Source organism: Pleurodeles waltl, chromosome 12, assembly GCF_031143425.1.
Source record: "Pleurodeles waltl isolate 20211129_DDA chromosome 12, aPleWal1.hap1.20221129, whole genome shotgun sequence".
NCBI classification, from domain to species: domain Eukaryota; kingdom Metazoa; phylum Chordata; class Amphibia; order Caudata; family Salamandridae; genus Pleurodeles; species Pleurodeles waltl.
Window position 1 is genome coordinate 41,511,472 of NC_090451.1, and position 23,250 is coordinate 41,534,721.

General features: G+C 48.5%; 1 protein-coding gene across 2 annotated transcripts in view; it reads left to right on the top strand.

Annotated features, from left to right (window-relative positions):
- LOC138267477 (uncharacterized) overlaps positions 1 to 23,250 on the top strand; it is a 229,616-nt gene that overhangs the window by 111,260 nt on the left and 95,106 nt on the right. For both annotated transcript variants that reach the window (XM_069216446.1, XM_069216445.1), the window contains exon 9: positions 17,720 to 17,834. In XM_069216446.1, coding sequence (XP_069072547.1) covers positions 17,720 to 17,834 — 115 coding nt within the window. The remainder of the gene's footprint in view (positions 1 to 17,719; positions 17,835 to 23,250) is intronic.

Sequence of the window (23,250 nt, forward strand, 5' to 3'; positions counted from 1 at the left end):
GAAGGTCACCCCGAGATCTGCCGATGAACTATAAATTATTGGCTCAGGCCCAGAGTGAACATTAGGGATGGCGATTGCAACTGGAAAACTTACAGAGACTCCACGACACTGCCGAGTTGTGGGGATAGAGTGCTTCCAACAATATACATCTTTAATATAAATACTAAGCTAAGTGGTTTAGGGCACAAACAGGTGGCATGTGGCGGGTGGGTGGGGCCAGAGGGAACGGAAATATGCCAAGGGGGGGCGCCTGAAGATATTGGCAGACTCAGTCTGCGGCATGATGTGAGCCCCTTACAAGAGCCACATCTGCAAGATATGAGAATCCCACTAAGCAAATCCAACTGGATAAAAGTTATGTTACACATTTTTAAGTTTTGTAGTTTCACTGTAGTTGTAAGTAGTATAGGGGGTTTAACTAGGGGGGTGGGGTTTAGTAGAAATGCAGAGATCGGAATTACTTAATGCACTAAAGATGGACCTGCACCCGCTATATCTAAATATTAGCAGCAGAAAGGCAGAGACCAGGTGGGCCAATATTAAAACCCAGGCCCCCAATACAGTAACATACCCCCTGCACCCTACAAGATGTCTTCTAGAAGCAACATGGGGAACCAGTATATTATATTAACATGGAATGTCAGGGGCCTTGGGACGCCGAGCAAACGGGCTAGAGTGCATGCTCGACTTGAGAGACTAGGAGTGCATATTGCTATTTTGCAAGAGACACATATGCTAGAGGGGGATTTACGAGACATGCGCGCGAAGTGGGGGGGCCAGTTGATAGGCACAACATATTCGACCTTTGCGAGAGGGGTGCTGATTTGGATAGCAGCGGGAGTTCCATTCCTCATGTCAACACACAAGATAGACCAGGGAGGGAGGTACGCAGTAATGGAGGGCAGATTAGATGGTAGACAAATGGCTGTGGTCGGGGTATACGCCCCCAATAGTGGCATCACAGGCTTTCTTACCACTCTCACCCCAACGTTGCTGACCCACCCCATGCCCCTAGCCATCTGGGGAGGTGATTTTAACAGCACCCCAGTAGCAGCATTAGACCGAACTAGCGCCCACCAGAGCGCATCAACTAACAGGAAGCTCGTAAGTCCCCTGCAAGAATGGGCAAATGTTATGGGCCTATATGATATATGGCGGTTAGACCATCCAGAGCAAAAAGAATATTCATTTTATTCGGTCCCACACAACACCCACACTAGAATTTACATAATATGGGGCACCCGCGAAATAGGGGCGCTGATCACTGAATCCGAATACTTGGCAAAGACCGTCTCGGACCATGCGCCCCTGCGGGCAACCCTGAACTGGGGCAGGGCACGTCAGGTGATTCCCACTTGGAGATTCCAGACGGAGGCTCTACAAGATCAAGCATTCGCTGCAACATTGGGGAAATCTATAGGCCAATATTGGGAAACAAACGCTATGTCTGCAACAAACCGGGCGATAGAATGGGATGCCCACAAGGTAGTGGCCCGTGGAGTATGTATGTCCACTACGTGGGGAGTGAGACGCTCCTTACAGACGGAAATTAGCAAACTCGAGAAGGAGCTGAGGATTGCAGAAAAAGCGGTAGCACGGGGGGAAATTACCAGCACTGTCCTTAAAGAAAAGCGCTTAAAATATAATGAGGCAGATAGCAGGCTCCGCTGCCACGACTATAAATATTACTTAACCAGGTTGCAAACGGAAGGAGATAGATCAAGCAGAATGCTAGGGTGGCTACTCCGCGAGGATAGACAGCAGGCTCCGATAGGGGCCATCCGGGTGGGCGCGCAAGAGATGGCTACTACACAAGCAGAAATAAAACGAGGCGTTTAGGAATTACTACTCTAACCTATACACTAAACGTACTTCGTGCACAGCTACACAACTAGAGGCCTTTCTGGCGGACTCCTTCCTACCCCAACTACCACAAACAGATAGAGATGGAATTGAAACCCCTATAACAACAGCAGAAATAGAATTAGCCCTTGCACAGCTGCCCAGGAACAAAGCGCCCGGCGCGGATGGCCTCCCTTCGGAGTATTACAAAGCCTATTTACCCAGCCTGAAATCCCATCTGCTAGGAGTGTTCCAGGAGGCATGGACTAAAGAAAGCTTACCCATATCTCAAAGGGAAGCTATGATAGTGGTACTCCCTAAACAGGGTCGAGACCACACGGATGTGAAATCTTATAGACCACTATCGCTGTTAAATACAGACTGCAAAATATTAGGCAAAATATTGGCCAACAGGTTAGCCCCCCTCATGCACTTATTGATACATGCAGATCAAAGTGGCTTCATCCCCAAGCGTAACACCTTCCTAAATATTCGAAGATTGCTGGGCATAATAGGAGATACCCCCAAGAATGCACAGGAGGAAATGGTGCTCTCATTAGACATAGAAAAGGCCTTTGATACGCTCGAGTGGGACTTTCTGTTGGCCACGATGGCCCGTATGGGAATAGGCCCTAATTACATCCGCTGGGTTCGGACATTGTACTCTAACCCGAGCGCGAGGGTGAAATCAGGCGGGGTGATTTCTGATAGTTTCCCGATTTTTAGGGATGCCCCTTATCCCCGCTACTGTTTGCCATAGCAATGGAACCGTTAGCGGCAAAAGTTCGCCTCATGGAGCACGAATGGGGAATTATTAGAAATGGGTTACATCACACGATTTCACTATATGCAGATGATGCTTTGATATATATCAGGAACGGTTGTGCAGCTATCCCACCCGTAATATCTTTATTGGCTGAATTCGGAGGCCTGTCTGGCCTTGTGGTAAACTGGGAGAAATCGTGTGTCTTTCCCCTGGTAAAAAGGGATCCCAACAATCATGATCCCCCAGAGGTAGGACACCTTAAGTGGTGCCCTACAACATTTAAATACCTAGGGATAAACATATACCATGCCACCTAAGACTTAAGAGATGGGAACCTGGGGAAGGCGCTAACATCTATAAAAGGCTCCCTACAATTCTGGAACAAGCTCCCTCTCTCGCCACCCGGCAAGGTGGCGATTGCTAATATGTTGATTCTACCTAGGCTTTTATATTACTTTGCGGCCCTGCCGATAATCATTCCCAAAAGCTTCTTCAGCAATCTAAACACAGCATTGCTGCAGCTCATTTGGGGAGGTGGCAGAGCGCGAGTGGCGCTATCCACACTACAACGCCCGCTGGATAACGGTGGCCTAGGAACTCCGAATTTTGAAAAATACTACGCAGCCGCACAACTTCATTGGGTCCATTATTGGATCCTCAGACCAGAGCAAGCGGAACCTACGAGCCTAGAGCCTCGGCGGAACGGGACTCCCCTTTTAAATTGGCTGTCGACAAAGCCCCCCAAAGTGGCACTGGTCAACCCATTGCTTAGGGGATTGCTATGAAGACGGTAAATTAATGACGTTCGAGGCCCTCCAGGCCCTCACGGAGATAAATCCGGGACAGTTCCTGACATATCATGCTGTATGTCACGAAATCAGAAAAATATGGGGAATGGGCAACTCGGAACCAGAGATCTCCCCCGTGCTTCACCAGCTTCTACAACATAGTGATCAAACAAAAACAAAAAAATTGGAGTAACCTTGACAGAAAAGGGCACATTCCTACAAGACCTCCTTAGCTTTTGTAGTCCTAAAGTTTTTTCGAAAGCTAGCCATCTAGCCCCTAGAGTCATGTCTTCTGTTCTGGCACAAGTGGAGCTGTTTTTGACAGGTTGGCACAGCAGGGACAGTCCTCTTTGTGTGTCCTTTTCTCTCAGCAGACGCAGTCTAGTTTTTGATGCATTCTCTCTTTGCTAGGTCCAGGGAACAGCAGAGGGGTCCATCTTCTGTCTTCTTTCCAGCCCAGTAGTGATTTGAGGGCTGTGTGTCGGGGTGCCATTTTTATGCCATATTTGTGTTTGTGGGAAGAGAGGACTCCTGGGAGCATGTCACACATTCTAGCAGGAGGCAGGCTGTTGTCTGTGGCAACAAAAGCTGCAGATGGCCAGAAAGGGCTACCAGTGGTTTGGGCAACAAAGTGATGACTTTCTAAACGCACCTTTACCCTGCAAGTAATTTTAAATCCAGCTTCAGCAATGAGTCAGGTTGAACACAGCAATTTTGATACCTTAAAGTACCAAAATCAGTGGGTCCTATATGGCTAGTGAACCTTCATGCTAACCTTTGGGCCTACAGGCTTTACTACAATGAATATGATACTTATGAGTTTCTACTGTCAGGGCATGTGAGGGATAAATTTGACATGTCCTTCTTGTTAATATCAGCACCCTGCCTTACGGGCTCATAAGGCCTTTTTTAGGAACGGCTTATAGATATTAAAAAGAAAGGTTTGGACATGGTAAATGGGGGTTAATTTGACATGTCAACTAGCCAGTTTAGAAGCTGCATGACAATGCTACAGTGGCAGACTTAAAGCCATGTTTTCACTTTGTCATAATAGTGGTTGCACAACAAGTGCTGCAGTCCACTGGTGACACTTACCTTACTAGCCCTGAGTACCTGGAGTACCATATACTAGTGTCCTATAAGTACGTTAACTAAGCCATTCAGGAATTAGCCAATTGCACATACAGTTTTTAACAGTCCGAAGACATGTACTGGGGCCTAGACAGAAGGGCCCAGTGCACTACATGTAGGGAAATGGCTCCCTTGGCATGGTTACCCCTTAAGTTTTTGCCTTTTGTTGATGCCAGCTATGATTGAAAGTGTGCTGGGACCCTACTAACCAGGCCCCAGCGCCAGCGTTCTTTCCCTAAACTGTACCTTTGGTCCCACAATTGGCACAACCCTGGCACACAGATAAGTCCCTTGTAACTGGTACCCCTGGTACCACGGGCCCTGTGGCCAGAAATGGTCTCTAAGGGCTGCAGCATGTATTATGCTACCCAGGAGATCCCTCACTCAGCACATGTACACTGCCTCACAGCTTGTGTATGCTGATGGGGAGAAAATTACTAAGTCGACATGGCACTCCCCTCAGGGTGCCATGCCCTCAACCCACGGCCTGTGGCATATGTAAGTCACCCCTCTAGCAGGTCTTGCAGCCCTAAGGCAGGGTGCACTATACCACAGGTGAGGGCATAGTTGCATGAGCACTATGCCCCTACAGTGTCTAAGCCAAGCCTTAGACATTGTAAGTGCAGGGTAGCCATAAAGAGTATTTGATCTGGGAGTCTGTCAATTATGAACTCCACAGTTCCATAATGACTACACTGAAATCTGGGATGTTTCGTATCAAACTTCTCAGCACAATAAATGCACACTGATGCCAGTATGGGATTTATTGCAAAATGCACACAGAGGGCATCTTAGAGATGCCCCCTGCATGCCAGTCCGACTCCTAGTGTTAGGCTGACCAGTTCCTGCCAGCTTGCCACAACCAGACGAGTTTCTGGCTACATGGGGTGAGTGCCTTTGTCACTCTGTGGCCAGGAACAAAGCCTGCACTGGGTGGAGGTGCTTCTCACCTCCCCCTGCAGGAACTGTAACACCTGGCGGTGAGCCTCAAAGGCTCATGCTTGTTGTGACAGCGCACCAGGGCATCCCAGCTAGTGGAGATGCCCCCCCCTCTGGACACAGCCCCCACTTTTGGCTGCATGTCCGGAGGAGATAATCAGAAAAACAAGGAGGAGTCACCCACCAGTCAGGACAGCCCCTAAGGTGTCCTGAGCTGAGGTGGCCCCTGCCTTAGGAAATCCTCCATCTTGTTTTGGAGGATTCCCCCCAATAGGATTAGGGATGTTCCCCCTCCCACAGGGAGGAGGCACAAAGCGGGTGTAGCCACCCTCCAGGGCAGTAGCCATTGGCTACTGCCCTCCATACCTAAACTCACCCCTAAATTCAGTATTTAGGTGCGACCCTGAACCCAGGAAATCAGATTCCTGCACCCCACAACAAGGAGGACTGCTGATCTGAAAGCCCAGCAGAGACGACGGAGACAACTGACTTGGCCCCAGCCCTCCCGGCCTGTCTCCAGACTCAAGGGCCCTGCGCAGCGACTCATCCAGCGGGACCAGTGAGCTCTGAGGACTCGGACTGCCCTGCACCCAAAGGACCAAGAACCTCCCGAGAACAGCAGCACTGTTCAGAAACAGCAACAAACTTGCAACAAAGAAGCAACTTTAAAGAGACTCTCACTTCCCGCCAGAAGCGTGAGTCTTCACACTCTTCTGCACCCGACGCCACCGGCTCGAGTCCAGGACAACAAACACGCAGAGAGGACTCCCAGGCGACGCCAACGACGTGGACACCCTGAGTCAACGCTCCTGCACCTCTACAGCGACGCCTACAGAGAGGATCCAGAGGCTCCCCCTGACCGCGACTGCCTGGTAACAAAGGAACCCGCCGCCTAGACCAAGCACTGCACCCGCAGCCCCCAGGACCGAGAGGAACCACCTACCAGTGCAGGAGTGACCAGAAGGCGGCCCTCACCCTAGCCCAGTCTGTGGCTGGGCAGAGAAACCCCCCTGTGCCCTGCCTGCATCGCCAGAGTGACCCCCGGGTCCCTCCATTGCTTTCAATAGCAAACCCGACGCCTACTTTGCACACTGCACCCGGCCGCCCCTGTATCGCTGAGGTTGTGTTTTGTGTGCTTGTGTGTGGCCCTCAGTGCTCTACAAAACCCCCCTGGTCTGCTCCCCGAGGACCAGGTTCTTACCTGCTAGCAGGCTGGAACCGGAGCACCCCTGCTCTCCATAGGTGCCTGTGTGTTTTGGGCCCTCCTTTGACCTCTGCACCTGACTGGCCCTGTGTTGCTGGTGCCGTGGCTTTGAGATTGCCTTGAACCCCCCAACGGTGGGCTGCCTATGCCCAGGAGACTGACTGTGTAAGTGCTTTACTTACCTGAAAAACTAACCAATACTTACTTCCCCCAGGAGCTGTTGATTTTTGCAGTGTCCACTTTTAAAACAGCTATTTGCCATTTTTACCAAAACTGTGTGTGTAAGGAAATGCCTCCTTGGCATGGTTGCCCCCTGACTTTTTGCCTTTGCTGATGCTATGTTTACAATTGAAAGTGTGCTGAGGCCTGCTAACCAGGCCCCAGCACCAGTGTTCTTTCCCTAACCTGTACTTTTGTATCCACAATTGGCAGACCCTGGCATCCAGATAAGTCCCTTGTAACTGGTACTTCTAGTACCAAGGGCCCTGATGCCAAGGAAGGTCTCTAAGGGCTGCAGCATGTCTTATGCCACCCTGGAGACCTCTCACTCAGCACAGACACACTGCTTGCCAGCTTGTGTGTGCTAGTGAGGACAAAATGAGTAAGTCGACATGGCACTCCCCTCAGGGTGCCATGCCAGCCTCTCACTGCCTATGCAGTATAGGTAAGACACCCCTCTAGCAGGCCCTACAGCCCTAAGGCAGGGTGCACTATACCATAGGTGAGGGTACCAGTGCATGAGCATGGTACCCCTACAGTGTCTAAACAAAACCTTAGACATTGTAAGTACAGGGTAGCCATAAGAGTATATGGTCTGGGAGTTTGTCAAACACGAACTCCACAGCACCATAATGGCTACACTGAAAACTGGGAAGTTTGGTATCAAACTTCTCAGCACAATAAATGCACACTGATGCCAGTGTACATTTTATTGTAAAATACACCACAGAGGGCACCTTAGAGGTGCCCCCTGAAACTTAACCGACTGTCTGTGTAGGCTGACTAGTTCCAGCAGCCTGCCACACCAGAGACATGTTGCTGGCCCCATGGGGAGAGTGCCTTTGTCACTCTGAGGCCAGTAACAAAGCCTGCACTGGGTGGAGATGCTAACACCTCCCCCAGGCAGGAGCTGTGACACCTGGCGGTGAGCCTCAAAGGCTCACCCCTTTGTCACAGCCCAGCAGGGCACTCCAGCTTAGTGGAGTTGCCCGCCCCCTCCGGCCACGGCCCCCACTTTTGGCGGCAAGGCTGGAGGGAACAAAGAAAGCAACAAGGAGGAGTCACTGGCCAGTCAGGACAGCCCCTAAGGTGTCCTGAGCTGAGGTGACTCTAACTTTTAGAAATCCTCCATCTTGCAGATGGAGGATTCCCCCAATAGGGTTAGGATTGTGACCCCCTCCCCTTGGGAGGAGGCACAAAGAGGGTGTACCCACCCTCAGGGCTAGTAGCCATTGGCTACTAACCCCCCAGACCTAAACACGCCCTTAAATTTAGTATTTAAGGGCTACCCTGAACCCTAGAAAATGAGATTCCTGCAAACAACAAGAAGAAGGACTGCCTAGCTGAAAACCCCTGCAGAGGAAGACCAGAAGACAACAACTGCCTTGGCTCCAGAAACTCACCGGCCTGTCTCCTGCCTTCCAAGGAACTCTGCTCCAGCGACGCCTTCCAAAGGGACCAGCGACCTCTGCATCCTCTGAGGACTGCCCTGCTTCGACGACGACAAGAAACTCCCGAGGACAGCGGACCTGCTCCAAAAAGACTGCAACTTTATCCAAAGGAGCAGCTTTAAAGAACCCTGCAATCTCCCCGCAAGAAGCGTGAGACTTGCAACACTGCACCCGGCGACCCCGACTCGGCTGGTGGAGAACAACACCTCAGGGAGGACCCCCGGACTACTCTACGACTGTGAGTACCAAAACCTGTCCCCCCTGAGCCCCCACAGCGCCGCCTGCAGAGGGAATCCCGAGGCTTCCCCTGAGCGCGACTCTCTGAAACCTAAGTCCCGACGCCTGGAAAAGACCCTGCACCCGCAGCCCCCAGGACCTGAAGGACCGGACTTTCACTGCAGAAGTGACCCCCAGGAGTCCCTCTCCCTTGCCCAAGTGGAGGTTTCCCCGAGGAAGCCCCCCCTTGCCTGCATGCAGCGCTGAAGAGATCCGTTGATCTCTCATTGACTAACATTACGAACCCGACGCTTGTTTCTACACTGCACCCGGCCGCCCCCGCGCTGCTGAGGGTGAAATTTCTGTGTGGGCTTGTGTCCCCCCCGGTGCCCTACAAAACCCCCCTGGTCTGCCCTCCGAAGACGCGGGTACTTACCTGCAAGCAGACCGGAACCGGGGCACCCCCTTCTCTCCATTCTAGCCTATGCGTTTTGGGCACCACTTTGAACTCTGCACCCGACCGGCCCTGAGCTGCTGGTGTGGTGACTTTGGGGTTGCTCTGAACCCCCAACGGTGGGCTACCTTGGACCAAGAACTGAACCCTGTAAGTGTCTTACTTACCTGGTAAAACTAACAAAAACTTACCTCCCCCAGGAACTGTGAAAATTGCACTAAGTGTCCACTTTTGAAATAGCTATTTGTCAATAACTTGAAAAGTATACATGCAATTGAAATGATTCAAAGTTCCTAATGTACTTACCTGCAATACCTTTCAAACAAGATATTACATGTTAAATTTGAACCTGTGGTTCTTAAAATAAACTAAGAAAATATATTTTTCTATAACAAAACCTATTGGCTGGATTTGTCTCTGAGTGTGTGTACCTCATTTATTGTCTATGTGTATGTACAACAAATGCTTAACACTACTCCTTGGATAAGCCTACTGCTCGACCACACTACCACAAAATAGAGCATTAGTATTATCTCTTTTTACCACTATTTTACCTCTAAGGGGAACCCTTGGACTCTGTGCATGCTATTCCTTACTTTGAAATAGCACATACAGAGCCAACTTCCTACATTGGTGGATCAGCGGTGGGGAACAAGACTTTGCATTTGCTGGACTACTCAGCCAATACCTGATCACACGACAAATTCCAAAATTGTCATTAGAAATTGATTTTTGCAATTTGAAAAGTTTTCTAAATTCTTAAAAGACCTGCTAGGGCCTTGTGTTAGATCCTGTTTAGCATTTCTTTTAGAGTTTAAAAGTTTGTAAAAGTTTGAATTAGATTCTAGAACCAGTTTTAGATTCTTAAAAAGTATTCCAACTTTTAGAAGCAAAATGTCTAGCACAGATGTGACTGTGGTGGAACTCGACACCACACCTTACCTCCATCTACAGATGAGAGAGCTAAGGTCACTCTGTAAACTAAAGAAAATAGCAATGGGCCCCAAACCTACCAAAGTACAGCTCCAGGAGCTTTTGGCAGAGTTTGAAAAGGCCAACCCCTCTGAGGGTGGCAACTCAGAGGAAGAGGATAGTGACTTGGAGGACAATTCCCCCCTACCAGTCCTATCTAGGGAGAACAGGGTCTCTCAAACCCTGACTCCAAAAATAATAGTCAGAGATGCTGGTTCCCTCACAGGAGAGACCAACACCTCTGAAATCACTGAGGATAACTCCAGTGAAGAGGACATCCAGTTAGCCAGGATGGCCAAAAGATTGGCTTTGGAAAGACAGATCCTAGCCATAGAGAGGGAAAGACAAGAGATGGGCCTAGGACCCATCAATGGTGGCAGCAACATAAATAGGGTCAGAGATTCTCCTGACATGTTGAAAATCCCTAAAGGGATTGTAACTAAATATGAAGATGGTGATGACATCACCAAATGGTTCACAGCTTTTGAGAGGGCTTGTGTAACCAGAAAAGTGAACAGATCTCACTGGGGTGCTCTCCTTTGGGAAATGTTCACAGGAAAGTGTAGGGATAGACTCCTCACACTCTCTGGACAAGATGCAGAATCTTATGACCTCATGAAGGGTACCCTGATTGAGGGCTTTGGATTCTCCACTGAGGAGTATAGGATTAGATTCAGGGGGGCTCAAAAATCCTCGAGCCAGACCTGGGTTGACTTTGTAGACTACTCAGTAAAAACACTAGATGGTTAGATTCAAGGCAGTGGTGTAAGTAATTATGATGGGCTGTACAATTTATTTGTGAAAGAACACCTGTTAAGTAATTGTTTCAATGATAAACTGCATCAGCATCTGGTAGACCTAGGACCAATTTCTCCCCAAGAATTGGGAAAGAAGGCGGACCATTGGGTCAAGACTAGGGTGTCCAAAACTTCCACAGGGGGTGACCAAAAGAAAGGGGTCACAAAACCTCCCCAGGGGAAAGGTGGTGAGACAGCCAAAAATAAAAATAGTCAAGAGTCTTCTAAAGGCCCCCAAAAACCTGCACAGGAGGGTGGGCCCAGAGCCTCTTCACAAAACAATCCTGGGTACAAGGGTAAAAACTTTGATCCCAAAAAGGCCTGGTGTCGAAACTGTAGTCAGTCTGGACACCAAACTGGAGACAAGGCCTGTCCCAAGAAAAGTTCCACTCCAAACTCCAATCCAGGTAACACTGGAATGGCTAGTCTCCAAGTGGGATCAACAGTGTGCCCAGAGCAAATCAGGGTCCACACTGAAGCTACTCTAGTCTCTGAGGGTGGGGTGGATTTAGCCACACTAGCTGCCTGGCCTCCTAACATGCAAAAATACAGGCAGCAGCTCTTTATTAATGGGACAAGTGTAGAGGGCCTGAGGGATACAGGTGCCAGTGTCACCATGGTGACAGAGAAACTGGTTTCCCCTGGCCAATACCTGACTGGAAAAACTTATACAGTCACCAATGCTGACAATCAAACTAAAGCACATCCCATGGCAATGGTAACTTTAGAATGGGGAGGGGTCAATGGCCTGAAACAGGTGGTGGTCTCCTCAAACATCCCAGTAGACTGTCTGCTTGGAAATGACCTGGAGTCCTCAGCATGGGCTGAGGTAGAACTAAAAACCCATGCAGCCATGCTGGGTATCCCTGAACTGGTGTGTGTAAAAACAAGAGCACAATGCAAGGCACAGGGTGAAAAAGTAGAGCTGGAGTCTGGAAAAATGGCCCAGCCTACCAAGAGAAAAGGAAGGTCAGTTGGGAAACCAACTGCAACACAGTCAGAAAAAGGGAACCTCTCTTCTCAGGAAGAAGTTCTGCCCTCTGAGGGAACTGAGCCTTTGGAGCTTGAACCTTATCAGGTTGAGCTCTTGGGCCCAGGGGGACCCTCGAGGGAGGAGCTGTGTAAGGGACAAGAAACCTGTCCCTCTCTTGAAGGCCTTAGGCAGCAAGCTGCTGAAGAGTCCAAGGGCAAGAAAAATGGAACACATAGGGTCTATTGGGAAGATGGACTCCTGTACACTGAGGCCAGAGACCCCACACCTGGTGCCACTAGGAGAGTGGTAGTGCCTCAGTCGTTCAGAGAGTTTATTCTGACCTTGGCCCATGATATTCCCCTTGCTGGGCATTTGGGACAAACCAAGACGTGGGAGAGGTTAGTCAACCACTTCTACTGGCCCAATATGTCCCAGAAGGTTAAGGAGTTTTGCCTCTCCTGCCCCACCTGTCAATCCAGTGGTAAGACAGGTGGGCACCCAAAGGCCCCCCTCATTCCACTTCCAGTGGTGGGGGTCCCCTTTGAAAGAGTGGGTGTGGACATAGTTGGTCCACTGGAACCTCCCACAGCCTCAGGAAATATGTACATCCTAGTAGTAGTGGATCATGCTACTAGGTATCCTGAAGCTATTCCCCTTAGGTCGACTACTGCCCCTGCAGTAGCCAAGGCCCTCATTGGTATCTTTACCAGAGTGGGTTTCCCTAAGGAGGTGGTGTCTGACAGAGGTACCAACTTCATGTCAGCATACCTAAAACACATGTGGAATGAGTGTGGAGTGACTTACAAATTCACTACACCATACCATCCACAAACTAATGGCTTAGTTGAGAGATTCAACAAGACATTAAAAGGCATGATCATGGGGCTCCCAGAAAAACTCAAAAGGAGATGGGATGTCCTCTTGCCATGTCTGCTTTTCGCTTACAGAGAGGTGCCACAGAAGGGAGTAGGATTCTCACCCTTTGAACTTCTGTTTGGTCACCCTGTAAGGGGACCACTTGCTCTTGTTAAAGAAGGCTGGGAGAGACCTCTCCATGAGCCTAAACAAGACATAGTGGACTATGTACTTGGCCTTCGCTCTAGAATGGCAGAGTACATGGAAAAGGCAACCAAAAACCTTGAGGCCAGCCAACAGCTCCAGAAGTTTTGGTATGACCAAAAGGCTGCACTGGTTGAGTTCCAACCAGGGCAGAAAGTCTGGGTTCTGGAGCCTGTGGCTCCCAGGGCACTCCAGGACAAATGGAGTGGCCCTTACCCAGTGCTAGAAAGGAAGAGTCAGGTCACCTACCTGGTGGACCTGGGCACAAGCAGGAGCCCCAAGAGGGTGATCCATGTGAACCGCCTTAAGCTCTTCCATGACAGGGCTGATGTGAATCTGTTGATGGTAACAGATGAGGATCAAGAGGCAGAGAGTGAACCTCTCCCTGATCTTCTGTCATCAGACCCAAAAGATGGCACAGTAGATGGAGTGATCTACTCAGACACCCTCTCTGGCCAACAGCAAGCTGATTGTAGGAGAGTCCTACAGCAGTTTCCTGAACTCTTCTCCTTAACCCCTGGTCAGACCCACCTGTGTACCCATGATGTGGACACAGGAGACAGCATGCCTGTCAAAAACAAAATCTTTAGACAGTCTGACCATGTTAAGGAAAGCATCAAGGTGGAAGTCCACAAGATGCTGGAATTGGGAGTAATTGAGCGCTCTGACAGCCCCTGGGCTAGCCCAGTGGTCTTAGTCCCCAAACCTCACACCAAAGATGGAAAGAAAGAGATGAGGTTTTGTGTGGATTACAGAGGGCTCAATTCTGTCACCAAGACAGATGCTCATCCAATTCCTAGAGCTGATGAGCTCATAGATAAATTAGGTGCTGCCAAATTCTTAAGTACCTTTGACTTCACAGCAGGGTACTGGCAAATAAAAATGGCACCTGGAGCAAAAGAGAAAACAGCATTCTCCACACCTGATGGGCATTATCAGTTTACTGTTATGCCCTTTGGTTTAAAGAATGCCCCTGCCACCTTCCAAAGGTTGGTGAATCAAGTCCTTGCTGGCTTGGAGTCCTTTAGCACAGCGTATCTTGATGATATTGCTGTCTTCAACTCCACCTGGCAGGATCACCTGGTCCACCTGAAGAAGGTTTTGAAGGCCCTGCAATCTGCAGGCCTCTCTATCAAGGCATCCAAATGCCAGATAGGGCAGGGAACTGTGGTTTACTTGGGCCACCTTGTAGGTGGAGGCCAAGTTCAGCCACTCCAACCCAAGATCCAGACTATTCTGGACTGGGTAGCTCCAAAAACCCAGACTCAAGTCAGGGCATTCCTTGGCTTGACTGGGTATTACAGGAGGTTTGTGAAGGGATATGGATCCATTGTGACAGCCCTCACTGAACTCACCTCCAAGAAAATGCCCAAGAAAGTGAACTGGACTGTGGAATGCCAACAGGCCTTTGACACCCTGAAACAAGCAATGTGCTCAGCACCAGTTCTAAAAGCTCCAGATTATTCTAAGCAGTTCATTGTGCAGACAGATGCCTCTGAACATGGGATAGGGGCAGTTTTGTCCCAAACAAATGATGATGGCCTTGACCAGCCTGTTGCTTTCATTAGCAGGAGGTTACTCCCCAGGGAGCAGCGTTGGAGTGCCATTGAGAGGGAGGCCTTTGCTGTGGTTTGGTCCCTGAAGAAGCTGAGACCATACCTCTTTGGGACTCACTTCCTAGTTCAAACTGACCACAGACCTCTCAAATGGCTGATGCAAATGAAAGGTGAAAATCCTAAACTGTTGAGGTGGTCCATCTCCCTACAGGGAATGGACTTTATAGTGGAACACAGACCTGGGACTGCCCATGCCAATGCAGATGGCCTTTCCAGGTTCTTCCACTTAGAAAATGAAGACTCTCTTGGGAAAGGTTAGTCTCATCCTCTTTCGTTTGGGGGGGGGTTGTGTAAGGAAATGCCTCCTTGGCATGGTTGCCCCCTGACTTTTTGCCTTTGCTGATGCTATGTTTACAATTGAAAGTGTGCTGAGGCCTGCTAACCAGGCCCCAGCACCAGTGTTCTTTCCCTAACCTGTACTTTTGTATCCACAATTGGCAGACCCTGGCATCCAGATAAGTCCCTTGTAACTGGTACTTCTAGTACCAAGGGCCCTGATGCCAAGGAAGGTCTCTAAGGGCTGCAGCATGTCTTATGCCACCCTGGAGACCTCTCACTCAGCACAGACACACTGCTTGCCAGCTTGTGTGTGCTAGTGAGGACAAAACGAGTAAGTCGACATGGCACTCCCCTCAGGGTGCCATGCCAGCCTCTCACTGCCTATGCAGTATAGGTAAGACACCCCTCTAGCAGGCCCTACAGCCCTAAGGCAGGGTGCACTATACCATAGGTGAGGGTACCAGTGCATGAGCATGGTACCCCTACAGTGTCTAAACAAAACCTTAGACATTGTAAGTACAGGGTAGCCATAAGAGTATATGGTCTGGGAGTTTGTCAAACACGAACTCCACAGCACCATAATGGCTACACTGAAAACTGGGAAGTTTGGTATCAAACTTCTCAGCACAATAAATGCACACTGATGCCAGTGTACATTTTATTGTAAAATACACCACAGAGGGCACCTTAGAGGTGCCCCCTGAAACTTAACCGACTGTCTGTGTAGGCTGACTAGTTCCAGCAGCCTGCCACACCAGAGACATGTTGCTGGCCCCATGGGGAGAGTGCCTTTGTCACTCTGAGGCCAGTAACAAAGCCTGCACTGGGTGGAGATGCTAACACCTCCCCCAGGCAGGAGCTGTGACACCTGGCGGTGAGCCTCAAAGGCTCACCCCTTTGTCACAGCCCAGCAGGGCACTCCAGCTTAGTGGAGTTGCCCGCCCCCTCCGGCCACGGCCCCCACTTTTGGCGGCAAGGCTGGAGGGAACAAAGAAAGCAACAAGGAGGAGTCACTGGCCAGTCAGGACAGCCCCTAAGGTGTCCTGAGCTGAGGTGACTCTAACTTTTAGAAATCCTCCATCTTGCAGATGGAGGATTCCCCCAATAGGGTTAGGATTGTGACCCCCTCCCCTTGGGAGGAGGCACAAAGAGGGTGTACCCACCCTCAGGGCTAGTAGCCATTGGCTACTAACCCCCCAGACCTAAACACGCCCTTAAATTTAGTATTTAAGGGCTACCCTGAACCCTAGAAAATGAGATTCCTGCAAACAACAAGAAGAAGGACTGCCTAACTGAAAACCCCTGCAGAGGAAGACCAGAAGACAACAACTGCCTTGGCTCCAGAAACTCACCGGCCTGTCTCCTGCCTTCCAAGGAACTCTGCTCCAGCGACGCCTTCCAAAGGGACCAGCGACCTCTGCATCCTCTGAGGACTGCCCTGCTTCGACGACGACAAGAAACTCCCGAGGACAGCGGACCTGCTCCAAAAAGACTGCAACTTTATCCAAAGGAGCAGCTTTAAAGAACCCTGCAATCTCCCCGCAAGAAGCGTGAGACTTGCAACACTGCACCCGGCGACCCCGACTCGGCTGGTGGAGAACCAACACCTCAGGGAGGACCCCCGGACTACTCTACGACTGTGAGTACCAAAACCTGTCCCCCCTGAGCCCCCACAGCGCCGCCTGCAGAGGGAATCCCGAGGCTTCCCCTGACCGCGACTCTCTGAAACCTAAGTCCCGACGCCTGGAAAAGACCCTGCACCCGCAGCCCCCAGGACCTGAAGGACCGGACTTTCACTGCAGAAGTGACCCCCAGGAGTCCCTCTCCCTTGCCCAAGTGGAGGTTTCCCCGAGGAAGCCCCCCCTTGCCTGCCTGCAGCGCTGAAGAGATCCGTTGATCTCTCATTGACTAACATTACGAACCTGACGCTTGTTTCTACACTGCACCCGGCCGCCCCCGCGCTGCTGAGGGTGAAATTTCTGTGTGGGCTTGTGTCCCCCCCGGTGCCCTACAAAACCCCCCTGGTCTGCCCTCCGAAGACGCGGGTACTTACCTGCAAGCAGACCGGAACCGGGGCACCCCCTTCTCTCCATTCTAGCCTATGCGTTTTGGGCACCACTTTGAACTCTGCACCCGACCGGCCCTGAGCTGCTGGTGTGGTGACTTTGGGGTTGCTCTGAACCCCCATCGGTGGGCTACCTTGGACCAAGAACTGAACCCTGTAAGTGTCTTACTTACCTGGTAAAACTAACAAAAACTTACCTCCCCCAGGAACTGTGAAAATTGCACTAAGTGTCCACTTTTGAAATAGCTATTTGTCAATAACTTGAAAAGTATACATGCAATTGAAATGATTCAAAGTTCCTAATGTACTTACCTGCAATACCTTTCAAACAAGATATTACATGTTAAATTTGAACCTGTGGTTCTTAAAATAAACTAAGAAAATATATTTTTCTATAACAAAACCTATTGGCTGGATTTGTCTCTGAGTGTGTGTACCTCATTTATTGTCTATGTGTATGTACAACAAATGCTTAACACTACTCCTTGGATAAGCCTACTGCTCGACCACACTACCACAAAATAGAGCATTAGTATTATCTCTTTTTACCACTATTTTACCTCTAAGGGGAACCCTTGGACTCTGTGCATGCTATTCCTTACTTTGAAATAGCACATACAGAGCCAACTTCCTACAGTGTGTACTACTGTTTTAAATCAAAGTTCTATACTTACCTGTGTGAATCTTGTGGTTCTAAAATAAATTAAGAAAATATATTTTTCTCTGTAAAAACCTATTGGCTTGGAGTCAAGTCTTTGAGTGTGTGGTCCTCATTTATTACCTGTGTGTGTACAACAAATGCTTAACACTACCCTCTGATAAGCCTACTGCTCGACCACACTTCCACAGAATAGAGCATTGGTATTATCTAATTTTGCCACTGTCAACCTCTAAGGGGAACCCTTAATATTAGGTAATGTTAACTGATATGTTTTTCATTATTCACAGTGGATGACACAACAAAAGAAACTGCAGAAAATCTGGCCCGGTTCCTTGTTGAAGATGGCAAAGATATTGATGGAGACTTTGATTTGACCTTGCTTTCCAAAAACCCAGAGTTCTGGTGAGCATTCTTGGCTAGCTTGACCGTGCATACATTAGTGAGATGGTCCAGTCCTTTTGTCCTTCAGCCTTTTTTAAAATGGGCCTGGAAAGTGTTGAATTGTGTCCTGGTGTGCAGATGAAACTGTACTGTGCAAAAGCTGGCCCCACAAAGTAAGAGGGTAAAGGTAATTGGCTGATTTTAAACAAATTGCTGACATAAAAGATGAGAAGTTTGAATAGGCTTGTAGGAGCATGAGGGCATTTGAGCTTAATTGTGCATCCGTCCAAGAGAGTATTCGTGCATGGTGGTGTCCACGCCCACAACTCGCCTGCATCTTCTCCGATACCACTTATTTTGTTCCCATTGAAGAAGAGGTTTGTTTCCTGTTTTGTGGTCCTGAAGTGAGTTTTTAGGAACCGCTTTTCATTTGTCATTTTCGTCAGCTTTTTCTCCCGAAGCTAATTTAACTATTTTCACAAAGACTTATTTTAGTTTGGAGCTGCTGGCTATTCCTTTTGATTCTTCCTGGAGGGGAGGCACCACTGTTGTCCAGTTCCTCAAAAGACTAGACTTTGTGCAGAAGCATTAGAGATGGAAATGGATCTGGGTAAAAAGGCTCTGGCCACCTATGACTTAACAGATCAAAACCACCGATTGAACTTCAGTTCCCCTAGTCTAGAGGGCACTACTGCTGTGTTTTAGAGAAATTAGTTGTTGCTTCATTCCTGTCTTAGGCTGCAAGACAATTGCAAGGATACTGCAGTGAACTATGAAAGCCACTGCGAGGCCTTCATACCGAGTGCTTGTGCTAGATGATGTGAAGTGGTCCTGAGGTTTGTGAGACTGCAGCTTAATCCCTATAAATATCTAACAGGCTCTGGCCACATAATTGCCTGAACAGCCAGCCAGTTTGATATTAGTTGTTCAAAAACTGTTGCAATCTGCCAAATCAATATTTCAGGTGACTTTTTACCTCCGGTGATTTGGCCCTTCTAAAACCAGCTGACCATCATCATCAACATTTATTTTGGTCACATATTGACCATAAAAGCCACACAAACACAACAGCACATCATTTAACACAACATAACAACAAACACTATACTGCATTCTTTAAAAATGTGATTTAAAATATCATTAAAATCAAGAATTCATCTCAAGATACAAATTACTCCATAACTAATCCATGATTAACCTGCATATCTACCTGTAATAAGAAAGGCACTCCTTATAAAATTCAAAATAGCATTACCAATTTCTGGCGACTCAATCTGTTGGAGAAAGGTGAGGGCACTGCTATATTGTCTCATGTTTACTGCTTTCAAACATGATAATAAAAACCTCTTAAGTGGGTTAGCAAACAGCGGGCTAAAAGGAGTAGAGTGGTCTGGGGCATAAGATTATCACAGAAGCAGTTTGGCAGCATTTTAAACCAGGATCTCTGAGCAGGAAAATCACTTAAGAAATGCATTATATTCAACCTAAATCTGTTTAAATAGAACCTATGCTGCAGATTTCCAAAAAGAACGTGTGCCTCTACAGCGTGGATCGGGCCCTAATCCCTGTATTCCCTCACTGTATGCATATTAACAACTTTTGCCAGACTCTGATCTTGTATGTGCTCCAAGAAGAGTGTATTATCCTTTCTTAAAAAATTGGCATAACTAAGGAAGGGTTTATAAACAAACCACCCAGCTCCAGTTTATTAAGTGAATATTTTATATAGCTCAGCTAGGGAATCCTTCCCCTCCTGTTCAATGTTAGACGATCTGCTACAATCAATCTTGTAAATGCTAATTCAGGTGTAAGCCAAAAACCTAAACCATAACAGTAAAGGGGAAAGCTGAACCGTGTCCACCAAGAAATTGAGGCGCAGTTCTTGATGACCAATAAACGTAGCTATAGTGGGCTGGGTATGAAGGATACAACTAACAAATCGGTTTTCCAGCGATTGGAGGCAATTAACATTTACATAGCCCCACACCCCTGCCCCATAGAGCCCAACCAATACGCATTTACTTTTATATAAAAGTAACAATTCTTTAATCAGTTTAGAGCCTAGTCTGGATGATAAATGGAAAATTGCTTCCTTAGCACGCTGAAATTGATTAATTCTTATCTTAAGAAGAAAAGCCCAGCTTAAAGCTGTATCAAAAAAGATACCAAGATAGTTAAAATTTGAGACACTGTTTATGGTAACCCCATCTACTACATGGGTCCTTGATTGTGTCTTTTTGGGGCCCATAATCATCGTAAATGACTTAGCAAAATTAACCTTACGATCTAAATTCCCCATAAAGGCAGTGAACAATTCCAACAGTCTCTGTAGCCCATTTGCCGTTTGAGCATCGTCCGCGTAAAGAAGAGAGGGAAATCCGATACCCCCTGCCATCGGGGAATCTATTCCATTTCTAGTTAGATATGATTCCAGCTCATTGGTGTATAGCAAAAAAGGAAATGGGGCCAATATACACCTTTGTCTGACCTTCCTAGATGTCATAATCAGGTCGGTACACTCTCCAGTCTTGCCATACTGAATTTTAATACTAGTATTCAAATACATTCTCCTCAGTATGTCTAATACGTACAGCTCCACCCCCATGGAGGCCATATTCGTCCACAACTTTGCTCAGTTTACCTTTTCAAGCGCACAGGAAAGTCCATAAACCCTAGATGCAGAGCACCTCCCCTGGCGCTGACATACTTCCCCACCAGGAGCATTAAATTCAAACCTTGTTCCACTGTGCCCACTCCTGGGCAGAAACCAAATTGTACTGGGGTAAGGATTTTTTGGTCTTCTGCCCATGCCTCTAAGCGTGTTAACAGAACTCACCCCAAAATCTTTGATGTGGTATCCAAGAGGGAGATTGGTCTATAACGCGCCGGATCAGCTTTATTGCCTTTTTAGGTTTCGCTTGCGCACTGCTTGCAAAGTCATTGTTACTAAGAAAGAAATCTTCAAAGGGGCTCACAATCCCACCTCTAAGTTTTCTCTAATGTTTATTGGTTTGTCTGCCTGTCAGTCACTTTGTGTTTGCTCTTTCCTGTTCGTTTTCTATCTGTCGTCTGTTTTGTCTTTGTAGACTGTGTTTGCTTTCGACTCTGCAGGGGATTGACCAAGTACTCCTTCCTGTTGCCGAATTTCTCCACGTTTTCTAATCTTCTTTTTTCTTGTGACTTCAGCCAGTTTGTTGAGTGGACGTACACTTTCATCCAGCGTTTCCATCTTTCTCAGTAAGAGGTGCTGGGGTTTGAGCTATGTCCTATTGTTATAAAGGTCTACTCCTCGTCTCATCAGCAGTGTAGCATATGGTGATTCCTGCCAATGTATAGTGTTTCAGGGCTATTAACTCTGTCTTTTGAAAGTTTTAAAGTGCATGATACGATCTCTTCTGTTTAACCGCTTCTGTGCTGCGGACGTAATGGCTATATCCTGCGGCACAGTGCTCCTGTCGGCCTGGAGCCCGGAGGGAGCGCTAGCGCTCCCTCCATGGGGTTCCCTCCCACCCCCCCACGGCAGGGATGGAAGGGGAAGCCCTTCCCCTTCCACCCCCCCTGTGACGTCAGCGCACAATCGCACACTGACCTCACAGACGCAGCCTCCCATCGCGCTGGAAGCTCAGCTTCCAGCACCATCAGAAGAGAAATGCGAAAGCATTTCTCTTCCGATCATGTGATGGGGGCCTGAGAGGCTTCAAAGGGAAGGAAAGGAATTTCCTTCCCTTTGAAGTCTCTCAGAGCATTTTAGCAGCCGGATTGTGAAGCGATCCGGCTGCTAAAATGCCCACTAGACACCAGGGATATTATTCTGTTATGAAATTGTCATAACGGGAGCGACCCCTTGGGTAAAGGAATTTATTTTAGGCCAGATCAGCCTATTTTAATTAGGCCGATCTGCCCCAAACCAGTAGGCACCAGGGATTTTTGTTTTCTTTTGTTTTACAGATGGGGAGCGACCCCTTAGGCAATGGTCACTCCCCTGGGGGGGGGGGGGGGAGGGGTAATTGTATTTAGGCCATTTCTGCCCCCCTGGGGGGGCAGATCAGCCTATTTTAATTAGGCTGATCTGCCCCCAAGGGGGGCAGAAACCACTAGGCACCAGGGATTTTTGTTGTTGTTGTTTTACAGATGGGGAGTGATCCTTTAGGCAAGGGTCGCTCCCATGGGGAGCAAATTGTATTTAGGCCATTTCTGCCCCCTTCGGGGCAGATCGGCCGATTTTTGCTACGCTAATTGGGGGCAGAAACCACCAGACACCAGGGATCTTAATTTTTTTGCATCAATTTCACAGAAGGGGTGCGACCCCTTAGGCAAGGGTCATTCCCCTGCGGGGCAAGCTTATTTTAGGCCATTACTGCCCCCCCTTGGGGGTAGATCAGCCTATTTTTATTAGGCCGATCTGCCCACTGGGGATTCTTTTTTTGCGCCAATTTCACGCAAGGGGAGCGACCCCTTAGGCAAGGGTCGCTCCCGGGGGGGGGGGACAAATTAATTTTAGGCCATTTCTCCTCCCCTTGGGGGCAGATCGGCCTATTTCTATTAGGCCAATCTGCCAGGGGGGTGGGGGGGCAGAAACCACTTAGGCACCAGGGATTGGTATGTGTGTGTTTTGTTTCGGGAGGAATCCCCTTGGGCGAGGGTCGCTCCCCATGGGGGCACATTACTGTTGGCCATACCTGCCCCCCTTGGGGGCAGTCTGGCTTATTTTTGGAAGGCCCATCTGCCCTCAAGGGGGGCAGAAAGCTCACCAAAGACCAGGGAAGATTTTTTTTTCAAAATAAGAGGGTGGAGGTATAGCCATATCCCCACCCCAAATAAATGGGGACAAAGTTATTCTGCCCACCAGTGGACAGATGGGGCAATTACCCCCGATCCACACCCTGGGGGGGGCAGAAAGTCTACTAGATGCCGGGGAATTAAAAAAAAAAAAATAATAATAGTGGGGGGTGGCTACCAACCAGTATGGGCCTGGTTATGCCCCCACCCCAACTGAAGGGGTAACAGTCTTTCAGCTCTCCCCCGCACACTAAAACATCTTATCCCACGGCAAGCAAGAGGACATTGGATTATTTTGGGTTTTCGTTTTACATTTGGGCCATGAGAGCTTGACTAACTCTCAAAATCGTCCCACTTGGAATGGTGAGGGCTGCACTTTATGGACTTTGGGATGCTGCCATGTAGAAAAATCCACACTACCTAGACACATATGAAAACTGGTGATTCCAGGGTGGTGTGCTTCACAGGCACCCGCACCATTTTTTTACCCACAATGCCCTGCAAACCTCCAACTTTGCTGGAAATCACACATTTTTCCCACATTTTTGTGATGGAACCTTCCGGAATCTGCAGGAATCCATAAAATTCCTGCCACCCAGCATTGTCTCATCTATACTGATAAAAATTCTGCTGCACTTTTCAGCCTAAAAATGTTTTT